This window comes from Balaenoptera ricei, chromosome 15 (genome assembly GCF_028023285.1).
Source record: "Balaenoptera ricei isolate mBalRic1 chromosome 15, mBalRic1.hap2, whole genome shotgun sequence".
Taxonomy (NCBI): domain Eukaryota; kingdom Metazoa; phylum Chordata; class Mammalia; order Artiodactyla; family Balaenopteridae; genus Balaenoptera; species Balaenoptera ricei.
In genome coordinates this window covers 55,810,008-55,837,518 of record NC_082653.1, presented here as the reverse complement: position 1 = coordinate 55,837,518, position 27,511 = coordinate 55,810,008, and the positions used below count along the sequence as shown (strand labels likewise).

The window sequence follows — 27,511 nt, the reverse complement described above, 5'->3', positions numbered from 1 at the left end:
ACAGCCCCCTCCTTGTTTCGCTTACAAAATCCCCCAGTTTTCAAGAAATGCTGTAGCCTGAAATTCAAAGGCATTAACGGATAGATGTGGCATGTAGGGAATTAGACATGAAGTTTCCTTTCTTATTGGGAACAAAAGCTGTGGGTCTAATCTCCTGTGTGATACAGGCTTTAACTGATCAGGGTTACAGGAAGTCATTCTGATGTGCTGAGAGGCGAATACACCATCTTTTTATTTCTTTCTGTCTCCTCCTCCTTCCCAGCTCCCTTCGCATATGCAAATGCCACAGCAATAAGGGGAGTCTTGCAATACCACTGAGGGTGAAAGAATTCCCTTTGATCAGCCTCTCCCAGGCCTGGAGTCCCACAGCCTCCAATTCTACCTGCCCCTTTATGATATTTGATGTGTCAAATTAGTCACCACCACTCTCAGAAGTAGAATATGTTAAGAAATTCTGAAACCTATGAAGGAAGCTACATCTTGGAAAAAACTAAATATTTCCTTAAGTTAGCCTTTTTAAATTTTGATATTTATGGTTACAATATTATAGATTTCTTCCCAAAACAAGCTGCTCGCCAGCAGAACTCCTGCAGAGGAGAGCTGATGGCAGAGACTTTATGAGATGCAGTGTCACCACTACCTCAAATGCTGGTGTATCAGAAAAAATAAGAGTTGGAGAAATTGGACAAAATACTGCTAGCTTCACCAAAAATAAAGTCCTCGCGTCCAATAAGACAGGCAGACGGTGGAAAGTGCTTACTTGCTAAAAACAAATGAAATTTCCAAAATGTACCCCAGCATCTTAAAGTACAGAATTTCTTTTTTGCAGTAATTTCTATATAGGAGTAATGTATTCTGGCTCAGAAAGAGCAAAATGAACTGTTCTTAAATGCTTCAAGAAATATATGGTCTCACTAACTCCTCTGATTGTTGCCATTTCTTTTGACTTTGCAGGGTCCTGTGACTGGGAGAGTGGGACAATGTCTCCTGATGAGAAAAATTTAGGGAACAAAAAGAAAACAAAAGCACATTTAATTTAACCCCCAGGCAGTAATGGTAGGTTTAACCCATCCACACTCTCAGACATTTTCTCTATTCTTTTCCCGGGTTCTACCTAGCAAAGCCTCTTCTCATCTCTGAATCCAACTCAGTGGGGCCAAAAAGAAAGACACAGGCAGGCAGCAAAGTGTTTGTGGGAACCCCAGGCCTGCAGAAGAGGCTTTTCATCACAAACAGGATCAAAGCAATGGATGGAATTCTGTAATGACCTTCCAAAAGCGGTAGCACTTACTGAATGTTGAGTCTGATCAAGGAAGCTGTAAGTTCCACTTGCATGAGTTCTTTGAGCAGTTTCCTAGGGAGTAAGAGAAGGGAAGACTTTAGTATTGAGGAATGTATCCTTGAGTTGTGTCTGTATCTTTTCTTGTCACAGTAATATCTGGTTAACCTCTAAAATAAGTGCTTGATTATATGGTAAATTTAACAATGACAATGGTGATGATGATGATGAAAATGATTAACAGCAAATCTTCAAATATATTTTCATAGCATGCTTTCACACTCCAATTAGGAAGGCGTTACTATTTTCTCTACTTCAGAAGAGGAAACTGAGACTCGCACAGCTCAAGTAAGTTGAACAAAGTATGCATACAGGTAGGGGAGCCTGGATTTGAACCTGGGCAGTTGGGCACCAAGTTTAGAACCATTCTGCTATACTCTTGTCTTACACAGTCAGCCCTTTGTCACAGGATGTGTTCAAGGAAAGATGGGAGGTTGATCTTTCAGAGATATTATTGTGGAATCTCCTGAACTGAGTTAGGCAGAATGAAACCAACTCTAAATTTCCCTTCAATTCTAGAACTCGAAGATTCTGTAATGCTCAATCCCGTGATAGCTAAGGTTCCAAGTGACTTCATTTTGCAATGAATAAAATTGTGATATAAGGTGTCCCATCAATAATAAATTTTATAATCATGGTTATTGTCACCCAATCAGAGGGAGGAAGATTCATTTTTATTAATATTTAAATAAACCAAATATCACCTGAGCTGCAAATGGCCATTATAATATCATATAACTCAGTGAGTAGGGGGAAAGGTCATCTTCAACCAGAAAAATCAAGATTTACTAATAGAGGGATCTCCCCTGGTGGTGCAGTGGTTAAAAATCTGCCTGCCAAGGCAGGGGACACAGGTTCAAGCCCTGGTCCAGGACGATCCCACATGCCGTGGAGCAACTAAGCCCGTGCGCCACAACTACTGAGCCTGTGCTCTAGAGCCTGTGAGCCACAACTACTGAAGCCCATGTGCCTAGAGCCCGTGCTTCGCAACAAGAGAAGCCACTGCAATGAGAAGCCCGTGCACCACAAGGAAGAGTAGCCCCCACTCGCCACAACTACAGAAAGCCCGCACACAGCAACAAAGACCCAATGCAGCCAAAAATAAATAAATAAATTAATTAATTTTTAAAAAAGATTTACTAATAAATCTGAAAGATGTATACAGCACTTTGCACCAAAGAGAGTTGGCCCTGACTTGCTCCCTCTCTGGAAGAAACTTAAGTAGCAGAGGTGGGACTGGTTTTCAGTGTTCTAGAATCCTGATCCAGTGCCCTTTCAATTACTCCTGTAAAGTAGGGATATAACTTATACCCAGACTCAATGCAATTCACAAGTTTCAGAGCTCAATTATAAACATTATTGGCAGATATATGTTTAAAAAATACTCTTCCCCTTTCTAATATGAACCATTTTTTTTAAACTTCACATTTTTTTAAAACTTCACTAGCACTGGTGTTGATAAATTAGAATAACTGATAACATCAAGAGGTTCCAAAATACTGGAAAGAGAGAGACCAGTGGCTGGAGAGGCCTGAGGGTATAGACAGCTATGAAGCTTGAGGATGGTGGTAATAGTGCTTATCCATCTGTAACCAAGCAGGACCCTATGGGGCCTTCCCAGGATAGACCCCCACCATGTCCTCTGCCTCATTCTTGTTTGTAGAAAAGCTCTAGTCTTCCAGGTCTCCCCTGAGTCACAAAAGCTTGGCTTAAGAATTAATGTTTGAAAGGTTGTGAACATGTTGGGACAAAAGTAGAGTTGGGCCAGGAGAACTAGAAACAATTTAAACAGTAAATCAATCATATGGCAGTCACAGAATCTTTAGTTCCTCCCTGAAGTACCTAGATAATAGTATCTGATGCCCATTCGAGAGTTGTTTTACAGGTACTAAAACCCCCAACAAATGGACAAAGTTAACTACATGATGACCATGAGTATGTAACCCCCAGACCTGCTGGAGCCTGAGAATTGATAATGTTAACCCCTGTGACACCACCCTGTTACCTCAACGTCAACCAATCAGAGAATTGTGCATAAGCTGATCACACACCCTGTGACTTCCCTCCCTCATCTTGCCCTTAAAAACTCTTCCCTGAAAGCCATAAGGGGAGTTAGGGTTTTCTGAGCATTAGCTGCCCTCCTTGTCTGGTGCCCACAGTGAATGTAGTATTTCCCTTCACCACAGCCTAGTGTCAGTAGATTGGCTTTACTGTGAGTGGGAGAATGGACCAAAGTTTGGTTCAGTGACACATCCATCCATCCAACCACCCTTCCATCCTTCTTTCCTTCATTCAATCCATCCATCCTTCCTTCCTTCCATCCATCCACATCTCCGCTACTTACTAGCTTTGTGACCACAGATAAGACACTTAACCTTTCTCTGTCTCAGTAAAATGGGAATAAACATAGTACCTACCTCAATGGATAGAGGTGAGTATTAAAAGTTAATATTTGGGGGCTTCCCTGGTGGTGCAGTAGTTAAGAATCCGCCTGCCAACGCAGGGGACATGGGTTTGATCCCTGGCCCGGGAAGATCCCACATGTTGTGGAGCCACTAAGCCCATGCGCCACAACTAATGAGCCTGCGCTCTAGAGCCCGTGAGCCACAGCTACTGAGCCCGCATGCCACAACTACTGAGGCCCGCGCGCCTAGAGCCTGTGCTCCACAACAAGAGAGGCCACAACAGTGAGATGCCCATGCACCACAACAAAGAGTAGCCCCTGCTCACCGCAAGTAGAGAAAGCCCGTGCACAGCAACAAAGACCCAACACAGCCAAAAAAAATAAATAAATAAATTTATTTTTTTTTTAAAGTTAATATTTGTAAGGCACTTAGCATTGTGCCTGGTACAAAGTCGATGCCGTTTAAAATTTTATTATTATTTATTAAGTCTTTTTTAATGCCTAACACTGTCCTCCTGACGCCTACAGTCTAGTGGGGAAGACAGATCTTGGTCAGGGATGCTGGGGGAGGCCTTGCCAAGGAAGTGGCAGTGGGGCTGAGATCTTAATGATAAGAAGAATGCAACCAGAAGAAGTGGAAAGAAGAGTTAGGACAGTTAGGAAATGAACAATCAAACTATATGGTTATCTTCTATAAATTCATAGTATGCCTCAGCTGGAGAATTATCTGTGCCCTAATAATAGAAATAGTAGTAGTAGTAGATCCTAGGTAGGCTGATCATATATCCATAGATATACTTATTATAGGTCCTACGATCAAGTTCAACCTTCTTAACCCCTGCCCCTCCTCTTCTCCAGTTGTTTCCTCCATCCCCTAAGACACTCACTCACATTGAAGATCCAGCTAAATTGAACTACTTTGAAAGACACGTAGCACTATACACCTCCAGCCCTTTGGCCACATCTTCCTTCCAGAGCTGCCCATCTCCTGGCCCAATTTGAACTCATTCTTCAAGGTCCACCCAAATGTAAATTTCTCTCTGTAACTTTCATTGACCCATCCAGCTGGACTGATTTTTTTTCCAGGTGTCCCATGGCCTTTTGCACGTTCCTCTATCTGAACAAGAATCATACACTCTCTCTAACCCACTGCAGCCTTGGCCTGTCCAGGCTGTGGACTCCTGGAGGGCAAGGACAGTGTTTTAGCCAACCCAGTAGCCTTGCCGCCTGGCACAGTGCCCAGCCGCTTAGCAGCTGCTCACCACACTGGACAGCCTAGGAAGCTCACTGACCCAAAGTGCTACAGCACCAAGGAAGGGCACTGAACTTTACTCCAGAGAGACGTTTCCTCTGCACACCATGGCCTTCTATGGTGCTCCCCTACTTGGCATGCAGGTGGTAAGATTACTTTCACATCCATGTCAGCTTCATGCCCACACCTTTGGATCTGTTTTGAATCCAACCTGCAGTTGAAATGAATTTTATACCCCCCCATCCTTTACACTAATAAGAATCTGTCAAATCCTTTAGGTGGATTGTTTTATAAAAACAAAGGCTGAGAACTATTGTTACAAGGTGAGAATAGAAATGGTCGTTAGCAATGGCACCAGACGACAAGGAAAATCTAAGGACCCAGAGTTCCAAAGCAGTGATGTCACTTAAAATAAAACAAAACAAAACTAAGATTGTCCTGAGTTTGTAATTACTCTCACAAACTACCTAAAGAGCAATCTGTGACCAGGGAGAATCTTGGGTCCCAGTGAAATTGGATGGAATTTTCATGGCACTGAGACTATGCACCAGCTACAGAGCTGCGAGTGAAGGGAACAGAAAGGACGTCGCAACAAAGTCAGGCAGAGCTGCTCACTCCGTGCATTAGCTGCCGTCACCTCGGCACTCCATCCAAATGGATGCACAGAACAGCGAACCAATTACTTCCAGGATGCTGAAGTTGATGACCCCTGGGCAGGCAGTGTGTAGTTTAAGCTTCTAACTCGGACTCTCTCAACAGGGCTGGCTACTGCAACGTTTCTACGTCCATAGACTCGGCCACGCGCTGCTTCATGGATTCCGCACACGGGTGACCAAGAGGAGCTGCTGAGATCTCCTCTCTCCACACTTGCCCCCTCACCCCCCACGGAGCAGGCAGAGCAATCTTTCCAAGCTATGAATGCACCCACGTCACTTGATGGTTTCAGCCCTAGGTGGATGGCTGCCCACTCCATTGAGGACAAAGCTCACACCGGTGGGGGACACAGGCGGACGCCCCACATGGTGTGCTCCCGGCCACAGCCTCAGCCTTGTTTGTTAGTTAGTGAGCAGGCACACCCTTCCTCCAGACCCCTTGTGTCACCAGCCCCAGGGACCTGCCAGTTCTGGGTCACACCTCACTCCCCACCAGCCACAGGGATGCTTCGTGTGCTGTGTCTTTGACCTGGGATGCTCTTAACACCCCATTAGCTCTCATCGTTACTTCCTCATGGAAACCTCGGCCACGCGGTCTCACGAGCCCACTGTCTTTCCTTCATAGTGCATCTCACAGCTGTCACTTCACAGTCAGCTGAAAATGCTCTAATTCAAGTCTGCCTGTGTCAACAGCATGTCGGCTCCATGAGGGCAGGGACCACGTGTGTCTGCTCACCGTTTTAACTCTACCTCTGACCACACTGCAGTGGATATGGAAGGCGTGTGATAGTACTTGCTGAAGGAAGGATGAAAGTGAGTGAGGGAGACGGAGAGAAGAGAGGAAGAGAGGAAGAGAGGAAGAGAGGAAGGAAGGAAGGAAGGGAGGGAGGGAGGGAGGGAGGGAGGGAGGAAGTCGGGGAAGAGAGAGGGACGCAGGCTTCCTCACCCTGTCGCTAACTTTAGACACACTTCCAGTGACTGCCAGCTTCTCTAAGAGCTATTTCCCTTGCCCACCTCATCTCCGCCTAGCTCAGTCCAGAAATCAGGTCTGAGGTACCCGACCCTGGTTCCCTTAGGGCGGTGTTGAGTACGGATGAAATGTCACCTGATCCAAGTTCAGTTTTCTTCCAGGAATTTGCACAGCGCTGAGAAGTTTCCGCCGGCTCCCAGAACTGAGAACTCGCTTACTGTGGGGTCACCGTTCCCTGCCATGTACTGAGCAAGAACGGAAGCGGCCAAGCTCTGGGGCAGGAAGAACAGAGAAGAGAGGCAAACAGGCAAGAGTGGAGGGGCCCCGAGGCAGGGGGCTCTGGGTGGGCGTGGGGGTGCCTCGTTGGTGGATGACCTAGCTGCTCAGGATGCCTGACCCTCCTGGTACTGACCGCACCTCCCGACTCTCACGGCTGAGACTCACTTCTGGGCTGTGTAATGAATGTCCCCGTTTTTTGAGCTATTTTGAGTGGGTCTCTGTTACTTGCCAACAAAAGAGTCACGTGTCTCAAAGGGTGGCATCTCCCCCAGCTGGGGGGCTTCTCCACCAGCTCTGCCTTCAAATACGCCCGCTGTATCTTGACCGCATCGGTGATCATGACCACGTGCGCTCTCTCCAAGCTTCTCAGCGGCCCCTGACCTTATTCGGGTGTCTGGAGCTTAACGGTTCTTAAAGGGGCCCTGAAGCCGCACAGCACAGAGTAACGCAGCTGGTACCATAGGGGCTTAATAATGGGCGATCTGGCAATGGTGGAGCGTGGAGGGGCAGGCGCCAGTCACTCCCGGGATGGGAGGCAAGCGGGCCAGAATGGGAAGTGCACGGCAGCTTCCTTAGGGTGGAAACGGTGACCCTCCCCAAGGGAATCCAGTGACTCTCAGCCATATGACATGAGGCTGCTGACCACTGGCCGCCACTGCCGTGGTGATCTGCCCAGCCATGCTCGGCCATGCAAATGATTTGCCGTGTCCCTGGATTCGCTGCAGGATCTAAGCACCTGAGCTCCAGACTCAAGACCAATGCATCATTTTACTGTGAACTTGTGGTTTGTTTCCTAAGGGGTGCCGTGGGTTAAAGCACCATCTCCCACTGCGGTCATGCATGAGCACCCACGCAGCAAGGCCGGCGTGCGACACTCTTTGAGCTGATTGTCCCGCACCATCTCTTCCTGCTTCTTACCCCGTTCCCACATCCGATGCCTGGTCTCTCTCTGTGTTGAGTATTCCCCCAAAGGTCCTGTTCTTCCCCTCTCACCTTTGTTGAATGTAAGTGACTGAGCTGAACAAGAACAAAGGCCAACAGCCAATAGTTCTAAACTAAAATGGAATCCTCCAACCTCACCAGGCTTTGCCCTGGCTGGTTCCCTTGCCTGGGAGTCCGTTCTCTTTTCGTCTGCCTGGGGAACAGGCACCTAGTCTTCACATCCTCGGGGTGCCCTTGCCAAGCACAGCGAAGAGCTCCCACCTCCCTGCTCTCAGAATTCCACCGGTACCTCTGAGCACTCATGGCTCGCAGACATCAGGGGCTTTATCTGTCCTCTCCATTGTATCATCAGCACTTTACAGCCCCAGGCCATACTTTATCTTATTCATGAATGATGGTACTACAGCCATTTGGGACACAGACTCGGGTTCGAAATCAGTTCTCCCGCTCATTTAGCAATGTAATTTTGGGCAAGCTGCTTGACCTCTCTGAGCCTCTGTTCTCTTACCTATCGAATGGGGATAATAATGCCCTGCTCCTTGGAGTGCTGGTGTGAGGATTACACAATATAACTACCTGGCATGGCTAGTCAATACATGTTCATCATGCCAGACGCCCAACAATGATGCCTACTTGTTCAACAACAGTCCTTCCAATAAACAAAGTCGAAACATGCTTTGCAAAATTTTGCCAAGTAAGTAAGATTATCCAGGTGACTCTGACAGCAGAGCCCAGGTAGACCACTGGCCAACACAGCAGCTGGCACACAGTAGGTGTCATTTAAGATTTCCCAAACTAAAGAACCAATGGGTTCTTCCCTTACTGATGAAATACAATTGTAGCTGCTGCTCCAAGGCTTATATTTGACTTGTCATACTGTTTAAATGCAATAAGCATCAATTAGTCTGCCTGCTGCATTTAATTTGGCTGCACTCACCCTGTCCAGTTAGGGCTCAGGTACAGTATCGGTGGCTGCTCCGTGGGAAGATGCTTCCCGGTCTCCCTCCCCAGGGAAGCAAACTTCCCCCTAAAGCTCCAGGGACCTTCGGGAGACTAACGATATTACACCCCATACGCCACCCCGCTTTGAGGCTTATTGTTGGTGTGTTTAATTTCCTGTCTTGGCATTACAGGAGATTTCTAATGTTTGGGCTGTAGGGTATGTTCTGATTAAAAATAATCCTCCCAATTATGGGCTGGCATGAGCCTCCTGTCACATGCACTCTGCCACCAGCCTCTGCTTCCCTGTCAGCAATAATTGTGTCTGCACTGCCTAACCGTAAATGAAAACCCAAGGGGCACGTGTGGGTCCCCAGTTCCTGGGCCGCACAGGATCTTTTAATTTGCACTGTCTGTCAAAAAGATGCTTCTGTGTGTACTCCAAAGAAATCCTCAGACTCTCAGAATCAAGGCCAGAAAGAGCAAAGGTACCACAGCCTTCTTGGAGAAACTGTATTTGAACCCGCCAGAGATAACAGGGCGTAAGGCAACGAGGCGCTTTTTATTCTGCTCCAAACTTTAGCTAGACTCGGTATGAAACAGGGAAGCTGAACTCTAGGGAAATTTCAAGGTGTATTTATATTATTTTTCTTCCACCAAGTACATAAGACAGGACATTGCATTCAAAGCATGCGATAGCAACTCTGTGAAAGGAAATACACACATGAGACCTGATTATTTCAATCTCTATAAAATTAAAACTTTCTGGGTGTAGAGTGAGGGAAAGAGGTATGTGCTTTCATCAGGGAAATATCACCAGGTTCTTCCTGGGTAAGCAGAGAGGAGCCGGCCCTGTGGCCAGGCCCAGAATAGGCAGTTGAAATACGGTGCGGAGTCAAAACAGCGTCACTTAGAGGCGTTATTGAGCAAAGGTTTGTTTAGGAGTAAGGAAGAGCGGGCTGTTTTGCTGTGTCTCTGCACCCACATCCCTTTTTCTAAGAAGGGCACCTGCCCAGGAATGGGGGTGTCTCGTCTCGCTCCTACTCACCTTCTTTCTCCCTGGACAGATGCTTGGAAGAGGGCAAGGCCTGACTCTGGGATGGGCACTAGGACCCTTATCTTAGGATTTTACAACTTGGACGTGAGGGCAACATGCTGCTGTCAGCTCATGGACACGGCACTTGGATGGCGACACAGACTGAGGGCCAGGGCACCTTTTGGGAGAAGTTATGGGGGACGAGGAGACGGCACAGCTGGGCAAGCCCACTCTTGGAAAGCAGGGAGAACGGAGCCGGTGCACAGAGGGGCAGAGGGACCCACCCAGAGCTCGCCACTCGCCACCTGGGTTCCAGACAACCTTTGTGTCTCCCTGCCTTCACTGCTGATGCCTCGCTGAACATCCTACACTGAGGATGAGCCCGAGATACTGGGGTGCCTTCCTGAGAAAGTGCCCCTTTGGCCGAGCCTATGGTGGGTGGGTTTCTGTCGCTTACGGCTCATGTTTTGGTGACTGAGTGATCCGGGCGAGACCTATTCAGGACCACACAGGCAGGCTGTGCAAGACCAGGCAACTGTGCCAATGAAGCTTGCCCTGTGGACCAGATGGACCGTGGGTCTCATCCAACACGTGGCCTGTTTTTGTAAATAAAGTTTTATTGGGATACAACCATGCTCCTTTATCTGTGTATTACCCATGGCTGTGTTCACGCTGTAAGAGAATTGACTAGTCGTGACAGACTCTTTGACTCACAGACCCCAAAATATTTACTACTTGGCCCTTTATAGAGAAAGATTGCCACCCTTGATATAGAAGCTTACACAGATTCACATACACGTTCACAAAGATCTAAATAAATAAATATGTGAATAATAATAATAAATAGTAATACTGCTATGATCATTATCCAGTACTAAGCATTTACCACTTACCAGGCATTTTACTTACAATACCCCCCTCCCGGGCACAACATCCATTATTTCCCTTTTTATGATGATGAACCTGACACTTAAGAATCTGAAAGAAATTGCCCCAGGTCTTACCGCTAGTAATCAGCAAAGCCACGATCCAAATCCAGTTCTGTGTGGCTGTAAAATTCACACTTTTAACCAATATTTGGTATACCTATCATTTTTTTAAAAGTAGAGAAATTGCCCAGTATGGCTTTTTTAGCAGGGCCTTGAGGCTCATTTCTAGCAGGAGGAGAAAAAGTGTGACCATCAGCTTCGTGAAGCAGCTTCCTACCATGAACCTAGAGAATTCCACATTTCCACCCTTTAAAGGGGACTGTGGGCCACGAGGTTTCTTAGAGGTGCTGGAGGGGAGGATGGGCAAAGTAAACCAGAGACAGGAATGATTTTCAATTCCTGCAGACAGACTCAGGCTGAATGATAAAAGACCAGCAGAAATGGGTGGGGACTGCAAGCTGATTATTGGCATCGCACAAAATTGTCTGCGAGACAAAAATGTTCCTTCCCATCACAGCACCAACAGCCAGTGAGTTCATTCCCCGAAGAGGAATGAGGCTTCTCAGCAAATGTTCACGAGTTCACATGAACTGAGTTTACCCAAATCCATCAGTGTCTGGAGCTGGCCTGGTACATACTCGGTATTAAGGAGACCGAAGGATCTCATCCACGTACAAACCACCAAACCTCACACATAAAAGACTGGAAGTGGAGAGAGAGGACCAACGTCTGCAGAAATTTGATACAGAAAACTCTGCTACTTCAAAGGCATGAAAACTGATTAGAGAGACGGCTCAGTGTCACCTGCAACTCTCCAGGCTCCAGGAGCAGGGCTCAGAGAGAAAGGAGACCATCTCCTTGTGGTTTCTACCCTGTGTGGTTTCAACTCTCAGCTCAAATGTCGCTTCCTTAGCAAAGCCTCCTCCATCTGTCTCTGCAGCAGATCTAGGACCGGCTCCCTTATCGTCACTTATAACTCACACAGCAAAACATAACCATTTGATCAGCATCTGCTTTTCCTGCTCCACTGAATACTCCACAAGGACTCAGACACGGAGGGTTTTGTCCCCTACTGAATGCTCTGCACCTAACACAGGGTCTGGACCAAAACTGGTGCTCATGAAATATCTGTGGGATGGATCAATGAATGAGTGAATAATTCTAGAATGAAATCACGTTCTCCTCTGGCATTGCAAGGGTCTCCATCTGAGACCCAGGGGTTCTTCACTAACCCATCACATCACTGAAAGCTCTTTCTTTAAGCCCAATTTCCCCACAGATCCCATATCCAGCTTCTGACGGGTCACTAGAGGACCCATGACAACATTTGAAGAGACCAGTGTATGCATGAAGGAAGGGTTTTGACGTTGAGAGTCTTCCCCACCTGGGTATAAATCCCGGCTTCAGCACTTCCTAGCTGTGTGACCTTGACCTGTGTGACCTACATTTCTGGGCCTCAGTTCCCTCATGGATAAGGTGGAAATGACAATGACTCTTTGCAGATTCTTTCAATGATTGAATGAGATAACATAGGCAAAGGGTTTAGAGGGTAATTACACGGGGCGTTCAAAGAACTGTACCTACTGTAATCATACTCAAGTTCTCCTCCCAAGCTGAAGATGATCTTAAAGAAGTAAAGTGATGTAAAATATTGTAACTTAAAGAAACTCAGTAAATATCGATTTGAGACAAATAGAGACGTATGTATGTGAATGTATATGAAGACAATAATAATAACAGGAGAACAGTAATAATAATAATAGGAAAGAGGAGGAGGAGGAGAAGAAGTATCCAGCGCCCCCTCTGTGCCACGCGCTGCGGTGAGCCATCTGCACGCCGCGTCCCACTGCATTCCCATGACATCCCTCCACTGTGGGCATCATTATTTCTAATTCTCAGATGAAGTGTGATACTCAGAGAGCTTAAGAATCTGTGCAAGTTCCCATGGACAAATTAGAACTTGAACCCTGATCTGAATGGCAATGATGCTGTATTTGCTCTCAGAGAGAATGTTCCCCATTCCAAGCAAACGTCGCTTGCTGGTGATGGCTCAGGACCTGGGCGGGGGGCGGGGGGGGGTGGGTGATGTCACAGAGATGGTGATACGCTTTTACGAGAGAGGAGCTTAGATGGGCCAGGATGCCACGATCAGCTCTCACTCGCAGAAGGAGCTTCAGCACAAGGGACCGCCCGCCCCACCAATCCACACTGGTTACTATCCGTCCTCTCAGTAATTCTGTTGATGTTTGTCATTGGAGAGAGAGATTGTGCAGGTACAAGCAAAGGGCTTACAAAGGGAGGCCTCTCAGACACGGTGATTCTAAGTAGCAGTCTCTCCCCCTGAACGGCAACCACGGCTCCCCAGCCTTTGGAGCCCCATCAGACATATGGCACCACGAGAAAGATCCTCCCATGATTCGAATGGGCCTCCTTCCAAGACACCTGGTAGGTTGGCGGTGGGGTGGATCATCGAACCATTGAGGTAAAATGGAGAAAGGATGTAGGAATCAGAAAGCTCACAAGAGGCTGAGATACAAACAGATTACAGAGCTGGGGTACGAAGCACGTCATTGGGGATGCATGACACTTTTGTTCATTAATCACCTTTTATTTTGAATCTGTTTCTCAATGAAAAGTAGCTTTCCATTTCTATTATCAAGATTAATGTGTCAACAATACACAACCCTAACCATAGCATAAACCAGCCTGTCGTGGAGAAGGGGGGAAAAGAGACCAAAAAACCGAAACCAAAACAAAAGGTAAGGAAAAAACCCTTAGTACATGGTGTGATATATTTGCTCAGATGACTCCTTTATTTACACCACTGAGAACACTTTATTTTTGAGCTTCATAACTCACTGCTCTATAAAAGAAAAGCACGTACTTCAACCTGGAGCAAGAAAATGTACCATAAAGAAAATCCATCCTCTTCTCTGTAAGTCTCAATTTAAAAAAAAAATTCTATTTAATATGTGTTGGACTCCAGAGTGCCTTATTACCTTATTTAATTCAGACCAGGGTAGATGTCGCAGAATAAAAATGGCACTAACATGATAGGAACTAGGCTGCGAAATGTGGACATCGTATTCTCTTCAGAGAGATAATCAGCTTACGAGAATTCATTTCAACCTAAGAAAGGTCTCACAACGACACTGAAAATTCAAGCTGGTCTCATCATCTCAAGAATGTAATCTCAGGGAAAGAGTAAAACTATCAAGGCAAGCTTGGTGCAGTTATCTTTATGTATAAGAACCGTAAGCATCAGATCCCAACAGAATCACTGTGGCAGGGTCTGCTCCCAAGTCTGGGAGAGACCTCTATGTAAAATACATCACATGCCTTTGCTGATAATACTGTTAATTTATTTTTTTTCTTTTTTTTTTTTTTTTTAATTTTTATTTATTTATTTTTGGCCGTGTTGGGTCTTCGTTTCTGTGCGAGGTCTTTCTCCAGTTGCGGCAAGCGGGGGCCACTCTTCATCGCGGTGCGCGGGCCTCTCACTATCGCGGCCTCTCTTGTTGCGGAGCACAGGCTCCAGACACGCAGGCTCAGTAGTTGTGGCTCACGGGCCTAGTCGCTCCGCGGCATGTGGGATCCTCCCAGACCAGGGCTTGAACCCGTGTCCTCTGCATTGGCAGGCAGATTCCCAACCACTGCGCCATCAGGGAAGCCCCAATTTATTTTTTTTCTAGTGCTGAGAGTACTTTTCAAAGATGCACTGCTACCTTCTTTCCATCTAAAAATCCCTCCTAAATTTGGTATTCTGAAAAACACAAGGCTTAAAAAATTGTTTCCTAAAGTAGTCACTAACAGGGTTTTAATCCCATCCTTGCTATTAACTAGCTGTTTGGCCTTGATTAGTTTACTTAAACTCTGAGCCTCAGTTTCCTCATTTGCAAAAGAAAGGGTTTGGACCTTCATGATTTTTTAAAATTTATTTATTTATTTATGGCTGTGTTGGGTCTTCGTTTCTGTGCGAGGGCTTTCTCCAGTTGCGGCAAGCGGGGGCCACTCTTCATCGCGGTGCGCGGGCCTCTCGCTATTGCGGCCTCTCTTGTTGCGGAGCACAGGCTCCAGACGCGCAGGCTCAGTAATTGTGGCTCACGGGCCTAGTTGCTCCGCGGCATGTGGGATCCTCCCAGACCGGGGCTCGAACCCATGTCCCCTGCATTGGCAGGCAGATTCTCAACCACTGCGCCACCAGGGAAGCCCCGGAACTTCATGATTTTAATTGCTCTTTTAATTTCTCCAGATGATCTGGTTCACATGCATTCTCATGAGAAGGAAAATGAATGAGTGCATCAGCAAAGACACCCTACAAGTGTATGTAAGTCTTTAGAGAACAGACTTTTGGTTCCCAAGGGGGAGGGGGGTGGGAGAGGGATGGAGTGGGAGTTTGGGATTAGCAGAGGCAAACACCACCAAGCCACGTGGCACAATGTTCCAGAAAAACAAAGACAATGAAATGAAGGAAAAATAGCCAGGCAGAAAGGTGGATCAATACAGCACTCAACATCTCCATGAGGGAAAAGGGGATGTCATAAAACCAGACCGAAGTCGTGAAAAGTTTGGTAAATGTTCCAAGGGCCACATCAGGTCATCGTCTAAAGTTATGTGTTTAATGTGAGACCTCATCCAAATTTGTTTTGGGTGATGTTTTCTTTACAGCATGATTTCAAGTAAGTGATAAATATTGTAGACTCAGCCGCAAGAAATATAGGACAAAATATTCAAGACAAAAATATTTCCTTCTCTGATTTTTGTCATGAGAGAAAATAACATTTAATGGCAAGAACTCAAGACGTAAAGTAAGCAAAACTTGGGTTCTCGTTTTCCTCTGTGTCTGACGCTGGGACATTTACGGACCACTCTGAACCTCAGCATCTTCCTCTGGCGCGTGGTGAGCAGCACCTGCACCAGAGGGCTTGCCTGAAGACTGGAGGAAATAATGCCTGTAAAACACTTCACAAAATGCTCGCACGCATGTACCACTTTGATAAACGTGAGCAACTTCTATTATGTGAAGCCTCATGTTCTGGGCTCAGATGGAGCATTTATAGACCGTTTACTATAAGTTCCAGACCCTCTTCTAAACTTTCTCTGTAATATTTTCTTATTGACGAATCTTCACAACAACAGTCATGAGTTACTTTTACTCACTTCACGGAGAATGCTCCAACTTACCCTAAAATGCTTCAACCTTTCACAAAAATTAGAAAAGGATCATATTAAGAAAGGTACTTGCTTTAATAAGGTCTGTATCACTTAGTAAGAAAATAGTCCTTGGGACTTCCCTGGTGGCGCCGTGGTTGAAAGTCTGCCTGCCAATGCAGGGAACACGGGTTCGAGCCCTGGTCTGGGAAGATCCCACATGCCGCGGAGCGACTAGGCCCGTGAGCCACAACTACTGAGCCTGCGCGCCTGGAGCCTGTGCTCCGCAACAAGAGAGGCCGCGATAGTGAGAGGCCCGCGCACCGCGATGAAGAGTGGCCCCCGCTCGCCGCAACTAGAGAAAGCCCTCGCACAGAAACGAAGACCCAACACAGCCATAAATAAATAAATAAATAAATAATTTTTTTAAAAAAAGAAAAGAAAATAGTCCTTAATCCTAAAGCAAACCCCCAGCCAGGAAAAAATGGTTCACTTAATTTCCACCCATGGTCCATATTCTTCTAGATCATGTGACAGCCATCAAAATACAGCATTCATACATACGAAACTCCTGGTAATTCCACATGGCTTTAGAGTCTGGGTGAGCAGAATTTCCTTCAGATTTAAAATATGTAGGCATCTTAAGTCTCCAACTTGAAGAAGCAAAAGGGAAAAAAAAATCTACATTCCAAAAGTTTCCAGCTTCTATTTCTAATCCTCAAGGATTTTTTCAGTGACAATTCAGAGGAAGTAAATGTTTTTAAAGGGAACATAATGTAAGTTATTTTTATCCATTTGAATGTGTGCATCCACTCATTAATCCGTTCGGCATTTGCTGAGCTCCCGCTTTGTGAAAACCATCAAAGCATGGGGCCAGGTACAGTTCGGGATTCGGAGATGAATGAGATGCTCCATTTTCTAAACGAGCTCACATTAATAATAGCTGATAGAAAGCAACAGCAAAACCAGGCTCCAAGCAGAGCAAGGGTGGAGGGACATGTTCTGACTCGGGGGGTGGTGGTGGAGGAAACGTACACAGGAAAGTGACAACTGAGATGACTCACGGAGAATAATTAGGTTTTGTTTATTCTGCGGTCAGACAAGGGGAGCCTGAAGAATTGGAAAGACTGCGGTTTAAAGAGAGCGTTTGGCTACCCAGGTGGAGGAATGGCACGGCACACCACGGTGTCCTGGGGGGGATCCTGAGCGATCTTCAGGAGCCAGAATGCATGTGGGAAGGTTAGTGAGGGGAGTGATCCTGGAAAGATGAGGCCAGATGGAGGAGGCTTCACTGGATGTACCTAATAACAGCACCAATGTAAGGAACACTTATTACGTGCCAGGCACTGTGCCTAATGCTTTACATAGACTAACAGAGGGCGGAGTCTCCCCAATAAATCTGTGAAGTAGGAGCTTCTAACACCAGCTTCACAGCTGAGGAAACCGAGCTCAGAGAGTTACGAAAGACACCTGAGTGATAAAAAGGGGAGCTGTGCCCTTAAATGAAACCCATCAGACCCCAAAGGTCAGGCTCTAGGCCACTGTGAATAAATGAGTTTACGCTTCAACTGGTAGTCATGAAGGATCCATGAAGGATGTCAGAGGAAGAGTAGGACATATTCTGACCTGTATTTTTAGGAGAATAACTGGCCACGCAGTACAGAAAGGGCTGGAAGTGAGAGGATGGAGATAGAGGCTCAGGGAGCTACTGGAAAATGCAGTCTCTGAAACCACTTTATCCGGCCTTTTATTTCTGCCTCACCATTGGCTGGCTTTGTGACTTGGGGCACGTTACTCAACTTCTCTGAGCCTCAAGGTCTCCATCTGTAATATGGGAATCGTCGTAATACCACTCATCTCAAGAAGACTGTTTTGAGGAATAAATGAATTAATGTATTTAGAGTCTTTAGATCTGCCTTGTTAATTGAAGCCACTTAAGAACGATGTTAATTAGTTTATCATCTCCTAAAAAAAAAGACACACTGAAACGGAAAAAGAGAAAATGATCAACCCCCTCAGATGGGTCCCTGGGGATGTCAAATGCTTCAGGCACTTGCATTTTCTTCTTTGTGTTGTTAGTAGTCAGCCTGACCCTCCTTTATGAAGCTCCCACCACCTACGCCATCCCCCAGGAAGCTTCCAGATCAGACAGTGGGTTGCAAAGGCTCCTCACCTGGCCACAAAGACAGGGTATCAGAGATGAGGACCAAGACAACAGGGGGTGGGTCAAGGTCCCTGTAGCCTCTTCCATCAGCTACTACCAATTCCATCAAGTGCCCTCCCAGTGAAACTGTTTGGCCTCTTAAGTGCCAAATTACTGTGTGGGGTATGCCTGGTCACCCAGGAACCAAAACAGATTGTAATTCCAAATTTTCCATGAACACCCAAAGGGCAATGTGATACATTTAAACATCACACTGTATTTGCATCCAACAAATATGTGAACGCACCATGGTTTGTTTCCTTTCCAGGGCTAACCTTTGGGAAATGCTCTCCTGAGATGGCTGGCTTGTCATTCTCGAACTCCGCTTGGTACATTAGCACTAAAGGTCTCTTTACTTTTTAATAAGCACTGTTGCCAACCCAGAAAAAAGGTCTTGGTGAATCACATGCGTGTGCTACCTTAACTGAACCCGTCAGGTTCTGCTTAGCAAAAGGCAAAGTTCAGATACTTTGCAGCTACATTGATCTTGATTTGAAAAGGAATCATCAAGCCTCGGCAGCTGTTACACCCTGATTATTCTGAAAACCTAGAGACAAAATAAAAATTTGTCAACTAAATTGATCATTGTTTTCGAACTCTCAGGGATACACGATTTACGTGTGGTACATACAAATGGGAGGCGTGTGGGGAGCTCTGGGTGCTGCTCTGAGTTCCGTTAGCGGGATGGAAAATGATAGCAGTGATGGCTTATGTTGAGGACACCGTGCCGGAGAACTGAGCTAATAAACACTAATATCATTCTCATTTTACAGATGAGGAAACCAAGGTTCACAGAAGTTTTGTAACATGCTCAAGACCACCACAATTGTAAGGTCACCAGTAAGTGGTGAGGCTGGGATTTAAGCCACCATCTGACAGCAGGCCCACGGATGTCACCCTGTGCTCTGTTAGCAGTCAGGCATTTGTGGTCTCCCGCTAGATGGTGAGCTTACGGCACTCTAATTGCTAACATTGAGTGCCTGGCAGTGTGCTAAGCATTCTTAAAATACCATCTCCCCTGATCGCTACATTGATCTAAGAGGCAGGAACTGCTTTAATATCCATTTTCCAGATAAGCAATGTGAGGCTTTGAAGAAAAAGGTCACCCAGGTTTTTTTAGTGATAAAGCTAGGATTCTGCTTCCAGAATCAAACTTTTGCCCTCTTTCTTATTTGACTTTCTCGCACTGAACTTGGCACCAAGCTGACAACCAGTGATTGATGACTGGATGAGTGGACAAATGACTAGATCCGTGGAGGGGATCTCTGTGAAGTCAGGTGGAACCTTCACCTCCATACCCATGGCATCTTGCAAGGTGCCCAGCACACAACAGGTTGCTCAATAAATGTCTGGGCAAAGAATGACTGCTGCTATGACTCAACGCATGTGAACCCAGGGCTGATGCCTTTGCAGAAGAGGGAGAGATGTTTGATGATTATCTCCTAAGCTAAGCCTTTTCATTCCCTTCCTGCCCTCCATGATAACCACACAGAAATGTGCAAAGAAAATGGTTAGGTTACATCTGGTGTCCTGCTGGATTAGCTTGTGGCCTGGGGGACATGATTGGCGCCAAGGATCATAATCCTTCACTCCCTATCTCTTTGCAGACAAAACTGACACAATGCTCCCAGGGCTCTCTGAAGTAACCTTCACATTTGTGAACAGCCGGCTCTACACGCTTTTCTCCTGAGCGGGTGTCCCTCTCTCCTCCTCATCTCAGGAAAGAGGCCAGATGCAGGTACTGGTCCCCTCAGCATCATGCACTGTATCAGCAGCTTCACCCCAGTAATCTGACACGTGTGAAATGAGCCCGCTTATCAATGAGGAAAGTGCCCAGCTGCTTTTAGGGATGTGGAAGGGACCTGCTGGTCGCTGCAAATCTCTCACCGGTGCGTTGGAGTTTGACACTTAATATTCAAACCCAACTACAGGCTATGTACTCAGAGGATAAAACTCAGTAATAGCACACAGACTGATGGGCTGAGCATACAAACCTCCAGTGTAAAGACTCACTTAAGGGCTTTCTGCCACAAATGGAGCCAGAGTAGAGAGAGAAAAAGAGAGCGAGAGAGAGAGACTGGAAAGAGCACAGTCATGGTGAAAACAAGTAAGGCAGAATCAGCATGAAAATCCCCAGGGCAATACAGCAATTTGATGGTGGTCGTGTTAGTGGGGCTTAGAAGAAACAAAATAACTAAACAAAAATGTATATTGCTTAACAGTTTGACTCCTTAAATGATAGGGAATAACTTAAACATACAGCACAATAGCTCATAATTCTGTTTCAATTCGCCATATTCGATGCTCATTATTTTCCCCACCAGGGACTCAAAATAAGAGGAACATTTCTGGAATTACACATCATCACAGAGAGACGTGCAAAAGGACAGTCTGGTACTTACGTGCCAATTGCCAAAACACAATTTTCCAACATGCATTAACCTAAGAAGTCTCTACCCTGTCTAGCTAATTTGATAGCCTCTACAGAATCTCACAGAGGGCTTAGCATGAAGTAGGCGCTTAGTCATTGCTGATGGATTAGACTTACTCTACCAGCAGGCGCATTCATACCTAGTTTTGCCTGTTTTATAGAAATTCTGAACTAAGCCTGTTTAGTCTAAATCAGAGACCACAACTTGAAGTCGACGGGTCTAAATGGCCCATATGTATATAATGTTGAACCACTCACCATTTAAAATAACTTATGAAAAAAGTTGCTGACGCTTAAAAACCAACATTAAATATCTAGAATTCTGACTCACTTGGTAAACCGCAATATCCAACCGCACTGAGACCATGTTTTGCATGGCAAGAATCCCATGAGCTGAGCAGCTGTTGCTTCCTTTAGAAAAGGTGTGTGCTCTCCCCAGCCTCCACCCATCTCAACTGCCTCGAGCCACGTCACTCAGTATGTGTTACCTGCTCGGCCCTCCATAGGCATTTGGGTTTTTGATGTCTGGCTGAACTATTTAGAGTGTAAGGCAAACATTCTAGCTTCATTTTATTCACTGAAATGCTTTTCCTTCACTCTTAGGGTAAAAATTTATGCAATTCTTCCTCTTGCCCACGTCCCCTGCCTGGAATTTTGAGATGGTACAAACCCATGCAGGCATATTGGCCACAAGAAGGGAATAAAAGGTTGACTCTGATGACATTCCAAGTAGTAAAGCAGATTTTCCCTTCTTGCTTTCATTATAATTGCAGAAATCTTCCAAAGGGGGAGAGATCTCATCCAACCCACTGAGCTTTGAAAACCGTAGCTGTGATGATCACATCACTCACTCGTACATACGACTTGCAGCCAGCAGCCCCCCGCAGCCTGCAGAATGCTAGGAAATTCTTCAGCATCACATCTATAGAACAAACGGACCTTTCTCAATGGTTCTAGACTTGTCTCTTGACCATCTCATGCTGCCCACTACCACCCAGCTGCCACATCTCCTAGGTCTTCCCCTGGTATGTCTTACTTCCTCTGGTATCTGAGGTTTTACTCATCCTATTTCCTTTGGCTGGACTCCCATTCCTTGACCCTCTGTAGAGGAAAACCACACCCATGCTTCAAGGTCCAATTCAAATACCATTTCCCCAGTGGAGTTGCAAGTATCTCTTCCCAGCCCATGGAGGCTAAACTAGCCTCTTTTCCCTTGGATTTCTAGGATCCTATATTCACATGCCCCCACTAAGATAACAGTGTATCTAAGTTATCTCAGAGTGATTTATCTCATAGATATTTATTGCTTGCCTCTCTCCAAACCTAGACTGTGAGCTTCTTGAAGGGAGGAAATTATTCCACTTTGTGCTCTGAGAGCTTATCAAAGGACCTTGTCAACACATATTTAAAGCAGAAAATGATGAGCCCAGACAGAGTCAGAAGGATGCTGGGAAGAGGGAGAGCTTAAATCATGCTAGGGAGGATCAGCACAGTTTCTTGGGAGATGTAAGTTTTGAGGGGGTGTCTGGTGTAGAACGAAGAATGTAGACTTTGAAGCCAGAGTGCCTGAGTTTAAATTCCAGCTCCAATACCTTCCGGATATGTAAAGCACATTAATATTTGAGCTGGATTATGAAGGGTAGGTATGATTTAGACATGAAGGGAGACATCCCCCAGGTGGGGGAAAGAGCATAAATAGAGTCAGGGAGGAAGAGAATTGTAGGAGCCCAGAGTCAACCACGTTGTAACCTTCAGTATGTCACTGTGTGTAGTGGAGAACAGGTTGAAACAGGCTGGAGCCACATCAAAAAGGACTTTGAATGTCAGTCTAGAATTTTTTTGAACTGTGTTTTGTAAGAAGTAGAGAACTGGAGTGTTCAGGGATGCAGCTCCCAAGCTGAGGTTTAGTTAACTATTTACTTCAGGCAAGTCTTTTCCTACCTACGTCTGGAGAACAGCAAAGCTGGTAACAGGGAGGTGTGAAGTCATGAGGCATGGACAGTTCAGTGACTTTTTGACAGTGTCCCAATAAGAGCACTCATCTGGAAGGGGCAAAAAATCAGTCTGAGTGTAGAAACTTCCTGGGATGAAACACAGATGGATGAGAAGAGGTCCCCTCTCCAAACCATTCTGTTGGTTTCTTTGAGACATTATCTAAAATTCTACAAGAAAAAGTAGGACTTAAGGCCAGTAAAAACATGGATATTAATAGGTTGGTTTTAATGTTTGAATATCTCTGCTTGACACTGGATTATTGAGCAATTTTAATTTCTTGGTAAATTCTCAGAGCTACCTCCCACCAAAGAAAAATTCACATATAATTAGATTTTCTTTTAAAAAATTTTTTTGAAACTGTTTCCTCCCATGAGAAGCCACTAGAGTTATTCCTACCAGATTATTCTATGTGATACTTCATTGGAAAAATACCAATTTCTTTATTAACTGCACCTTCCTTACTTTAATGCCAGAGTTCAAAGGCACACCAGGATTCACTGATACTGGTCATAAAGAAAAAGACATTCTAGGGACTTCCCTGGTAGCACAGTGGTTGAGAATCTGCCTGCCAATGCAGGGGACGTGGGTTCGATCCTTGGTCTGGGAAGATCCCACATGCTGTGGAGCAACTAAGCCCGTGAGCCACAACTACTGAGCCTGCATACCACAGCTACTGAAGCCCGTGCACCTAGGGCCCGTGCTCCTCAACAAGAGAAGCCACTGCAATGAGAAGCCTGCACACCGCAACGAAGAATAGCCCCCGCTCGCTGCAACTAAAGAAAGCCCGCGTGCAGCAACGCAGACCAAACGCAGCCAAAAATAAATAAATAAAATAAATAAATTTATAAAAAAAAAGAAAAAGACATTCTTTTACCCTATACAGTTTAGATCTGAACTGAACACAAACACACACACACACACACTCCAACAGGAAGTCTATAGTTTTAGGATATCCTAAACTTTAGGAGGGGGAAAAAAAGTGAATAAGGGAGAGACTGGGAGGAGAAAAAACTATTCTCATCCCTGTAGTTTCTACCACCTCCTGTGGTATAATCCTGGCAAGAGACTGCATGACCTTCATCTAGAAGATTTTAGTGTCTAGAGTAGAAAGGATCATATCCTTTATTTGTAATTGTACATTTCACACAATAATAAAAGCTGCCCCCTCACCACCATAGACACTTTCAGTATTAATTGAGCACCTAATAGGTACGAAATCCTTTTGTCCCCCAAGTGTGTTAAATGCATCTTAACCACAAGAGGAACACCGCTCTAGTGTTACTCTCCTTTGTTTTCCACATTCCACATATTATTCATATTGAAATTACTGCGTTTATCATTACAATCCACGCCGGTTCTTATCACACGTGACTAATTGTCACTTTCAGGCAGAGTGGCAGAATTCATGACAAGGTAGTTTCTAAATGCAATAATCCAAGCGACATTTCCCCCTTTGTCTAAAAATGCTGTGGCCACAATTTTCCACATTTCTACACTTTTCCCCTCATTTTGCTTAAAAGCATTGGTCCTCTCTTATGATCTTGTTGCCTCTTCTCTCTATTCCCCTCGTTAAGCTGTTATATTTCCATTTCATTCTCAACTATCAAAGGTATTCAGATTTCCCCGTCCTCCCTTCTCTTCCTACACTGCTTCTTGAAATCATTATTCTCTTATTGTAGGCTGATTCTTTATATTACTCATTCAATTTGCTCTCTTTACCAATGGCCTCAAATCCTTACTACATTCAGAAAACATTTGCATTATTTTGTTCCTTCAAATTGCCTGGGAGGCACTTTTCCCCAGGATGCATCTATCTCTACCTTTCCATTTTATAATTCTTATACTCTGCATCTTCTTTTTACTGCAGCTAGCTATATTTTGGTTCAAAATTAGTATTGTTTGTGGATGAGACAGATGCTGGTCATGCTATTAAATGGAAAGCTACTCAAAATGGCATAAGAAAGCAGCATTCGAGCAATTTCCAATGAACAGCTATAGTTCTATAATACAAGCATTGACGGGCTCACGGATGTCTCCCTTCTTCTTACTGTTGTGATTAAAATGGGACCTGATTGGGATGGTACCGGTTAGCATCTAAGTCGAAATGAATGACTTCCTCATTTCCTAGTGGTTACACAAAAGGCATGCCTCGGTGGGGTTTTACTCTTTGCAGCACCAGTCAGAGGTAGAAGGTCAACTTCCTCCATCATTCTGATTTCACTCTTCCCAACAAATCAATGAAATGATACCTCTGACATTGACATCTGCAAAGACTGCTCAATGGTGATTTGAAGGAAAGATCATCCTCATTACTAAACAGATGAGTACATTCCTTTATTAATCTAAAAATAACTCCCCAAAAGTCATTCTATAACTTGTGTACAAACAAAGGGCATCACTGGTAAAAATGATAAAAGCTCATTCTGTTCAAAGTCAGGACCCACGTGTAATTGTTACTTAACCTTTCTCACACTACTGGGAGCTAAAGTAAATGGTTCTGTACCCTCCCGGGGTGACAGAGTATTAACGAGAAGCATTACCTTGAAAAGTAATGTCCAAGAATTACTGATGGTTCCAGTAGCCTGTAAAGCTCCAGGATTACAATCCACCAATCCCCACCAGGGACGACCAAAAGCACGTTCTAAAATTCACCCCAGCACAGAGGCATATCGAGCTGTTCTGCCCCTGTCTGACTACAGACCTAAGACCTTGCTTCAGCTACTGAAGCAGTGAAGACAGGCAGTGGACAGTCTTAACAGCATGAGTGTGAAGCCAGAGTTGCCGATTCAAATCCCAGCTCTGCTTTCTCCTGGAAGTGCACCTTACCTCACTGAGTTTCATTTTTTTCAACCTAGAGATAATAAAAGCTATCACAGTACCCACCCTAGAATTTTCACATGGGTTGGAATGAAATTACAGACATCCAGTAGTAAGTATATGGCGTGGCACCCACAGGCTCAAAAACCCTTGCTACTCAGAGTGTGATCCATGGGGTGACACGCTCCTATCATGGGGGCGCTGGTTAGAAAGGCCGAATCTCAGGCTGTAACCCAGACCTGTTGAATCAGAATCTGCATTTTTAACACAATCTCCCAGGTGATCTGTATGCACAAGACAGCTTGAGAAGCACTGCTACAAATAACTTTTTACATCATTCTGATAAGCACTGTTGATCACAAACATTTTCTCCATAAATTTCAACAACTTAGAGATAAAATTTTAAGGGAAGATAATCTTCCTATTTGTACACTGAATCAAAGCACACATATCTCATCTGGGTACCACACGCAGCTAAGAGTTACGTCAAGTCTTGAAGTGGAATGTAGGGGCCAAATGCCTTATAGATGTTTGTTGCTAGACACAAAAGCTTGGAGTGTGCAGAATGCACCGATACTTAACACTGCCTGTTTTTCCTTTGATAAGAAATTGGAGTTTAATTTTTTTATAGGAAAGGGAAATGTGTGTAAGCTAAATTGAAAATCTCATCAGAAGAATTTAAGTTCTACCAATACTTCCTATAGATGTTTCTAGTTCAGGAACAATAGCATGATACTTTTAAGTTTCTCTAACATTTAAGTAAATATGCTTAATTTTAGACATTCAGACATGAGAAATGGAGGAAAGTTTTAACATGCCATGTTATATGTTACACATGTGTTTCTGTGTATGTGCATGTATGTGCATATACACAGATACTTTGAGCTAGCAATCTGCAAAGATTTTCATTTCCTCCTTGCTATTAAATGTTTACTCAAGCAAATGTTTATTAAAGCCCAACTATGTGCCAGGCGTTGCACTGTGTTAGCAGTGGTGAGAATGATGCTGGATGAAATCCATGAGACTGTGAATGCTGTAGTATTTGGTAGTGTAGCCGCAATGGCCAGCACTATGTCTGACACACAGTAGGCTCTCAAAACACATCCGTTGGCTAATTTAATGAATACCATATTGCCATATACCAATTATAATATAGGACTGTTAACATGTTTGTTTTCTCCCGAAAATATTGCCAGCGTAATTTTGAGTCTGAACAGATGGATGAGACAGAGCAAGTAACACCATAACTATTTCGGGCAGCGCTCGTTGGCCATCTTAAATACGGATTAGTCACTTTGTTCCCTTAACCCTCCATTTCAACTTGAGAATAATAAAGTTACTGAGTTCACTCTTGGAGACTTCATGCAAATGTGTTTTCTCTAGCTGCCACCTGTTAGTATCAAATGACTTTAAACACCCTTGGGTGGGGTGTTCAGACTGTCACGGGCTTCACCCTTGCCTTAGCATTTTAGACCCAGCCCAACTCAAAATGTGCAGATTTCTGTAGGCATTTGGGTTTAGACCACTTGATCTAATTCTCCAATTTGTTCACTCTTCATTCATTCATTCTAATATATCCTGCCTGTCAAATCTGTGCCAGGCTCCATCCTAGGTGTGGAGAAGATATTGCCGTGAGTGGAAAAGACACGTCCTTGCCCTCACAGACCTTGAACTCTAGTGCAGGGATACAGAGATGGAACAAAGAAATCAGCAATATCATTCAGGGTAATTAGCTTCCCCCAAGTCCAGTCTTCCTTGTATCAAAGCCTATTGAATGGGATGCATTGGGAGGATATCTGTCACCCAAGACCCACGTCGCCAGAGGAAGCCTCTGCTACACAGGGAAGCCTATGCAGTATTTGGGGAGGCACCTTTCCCCCTTTGGGGTAGCCGCGGGTCACTCTCCAGTTCAATGGGTAAATACAAAGACTCTACTGGAAATTGCCAATAGCACAAGAGACCTCTGCTTAGAGTGCCTGCAGGGCTACTGATAAGTCAGATGGCGCTGATTAAGAATATGACTGCTTAACTCCTAGAACTCAAAAAACGTAAGCCTACATTCCTCATGGCCATGGTTTCATCATCAGAGTTACAATGTTAACTCTGAGACTACCATGTCCTAAGTGTAGTAAATAAGTCTAGTTCCTACAGCAATCATGAAAAGCAGGTAC

General features: G+C 45.0%; 1 protein-coding gene across 14 annotated transcripts in view; it reads right to left on the bottom strand.

Annotated features, from left to right (window-relative positions):
* Positions 1 to 27,511, bottom strand: part of RBFOX1 (RNA binding fox-1 homolog 1) — a 2,209,300-nt gene that overhangs the window by 1,228,769 nt on the left and 953,020 nt on the right. For all 14 annotated transcript variants that reach the window (XR_009497779.1, XM_059898915.1, XM_059898899.1 and 11 more), the window contains one exon: positions 1,292 to 1,354. Coding sequence is in view for 11 of the 14 variants with exons in the window: in XM_059898899.1 (XP_059754882.1) it covers positions 1,292 to 1,354 (63 nt within the window). In the remaining 3 variants the exon portion in view is untranslated. The remainder of the gene's footprint in view (positions 1 to 1,291; positions 1,355 to 27,511) is intronic.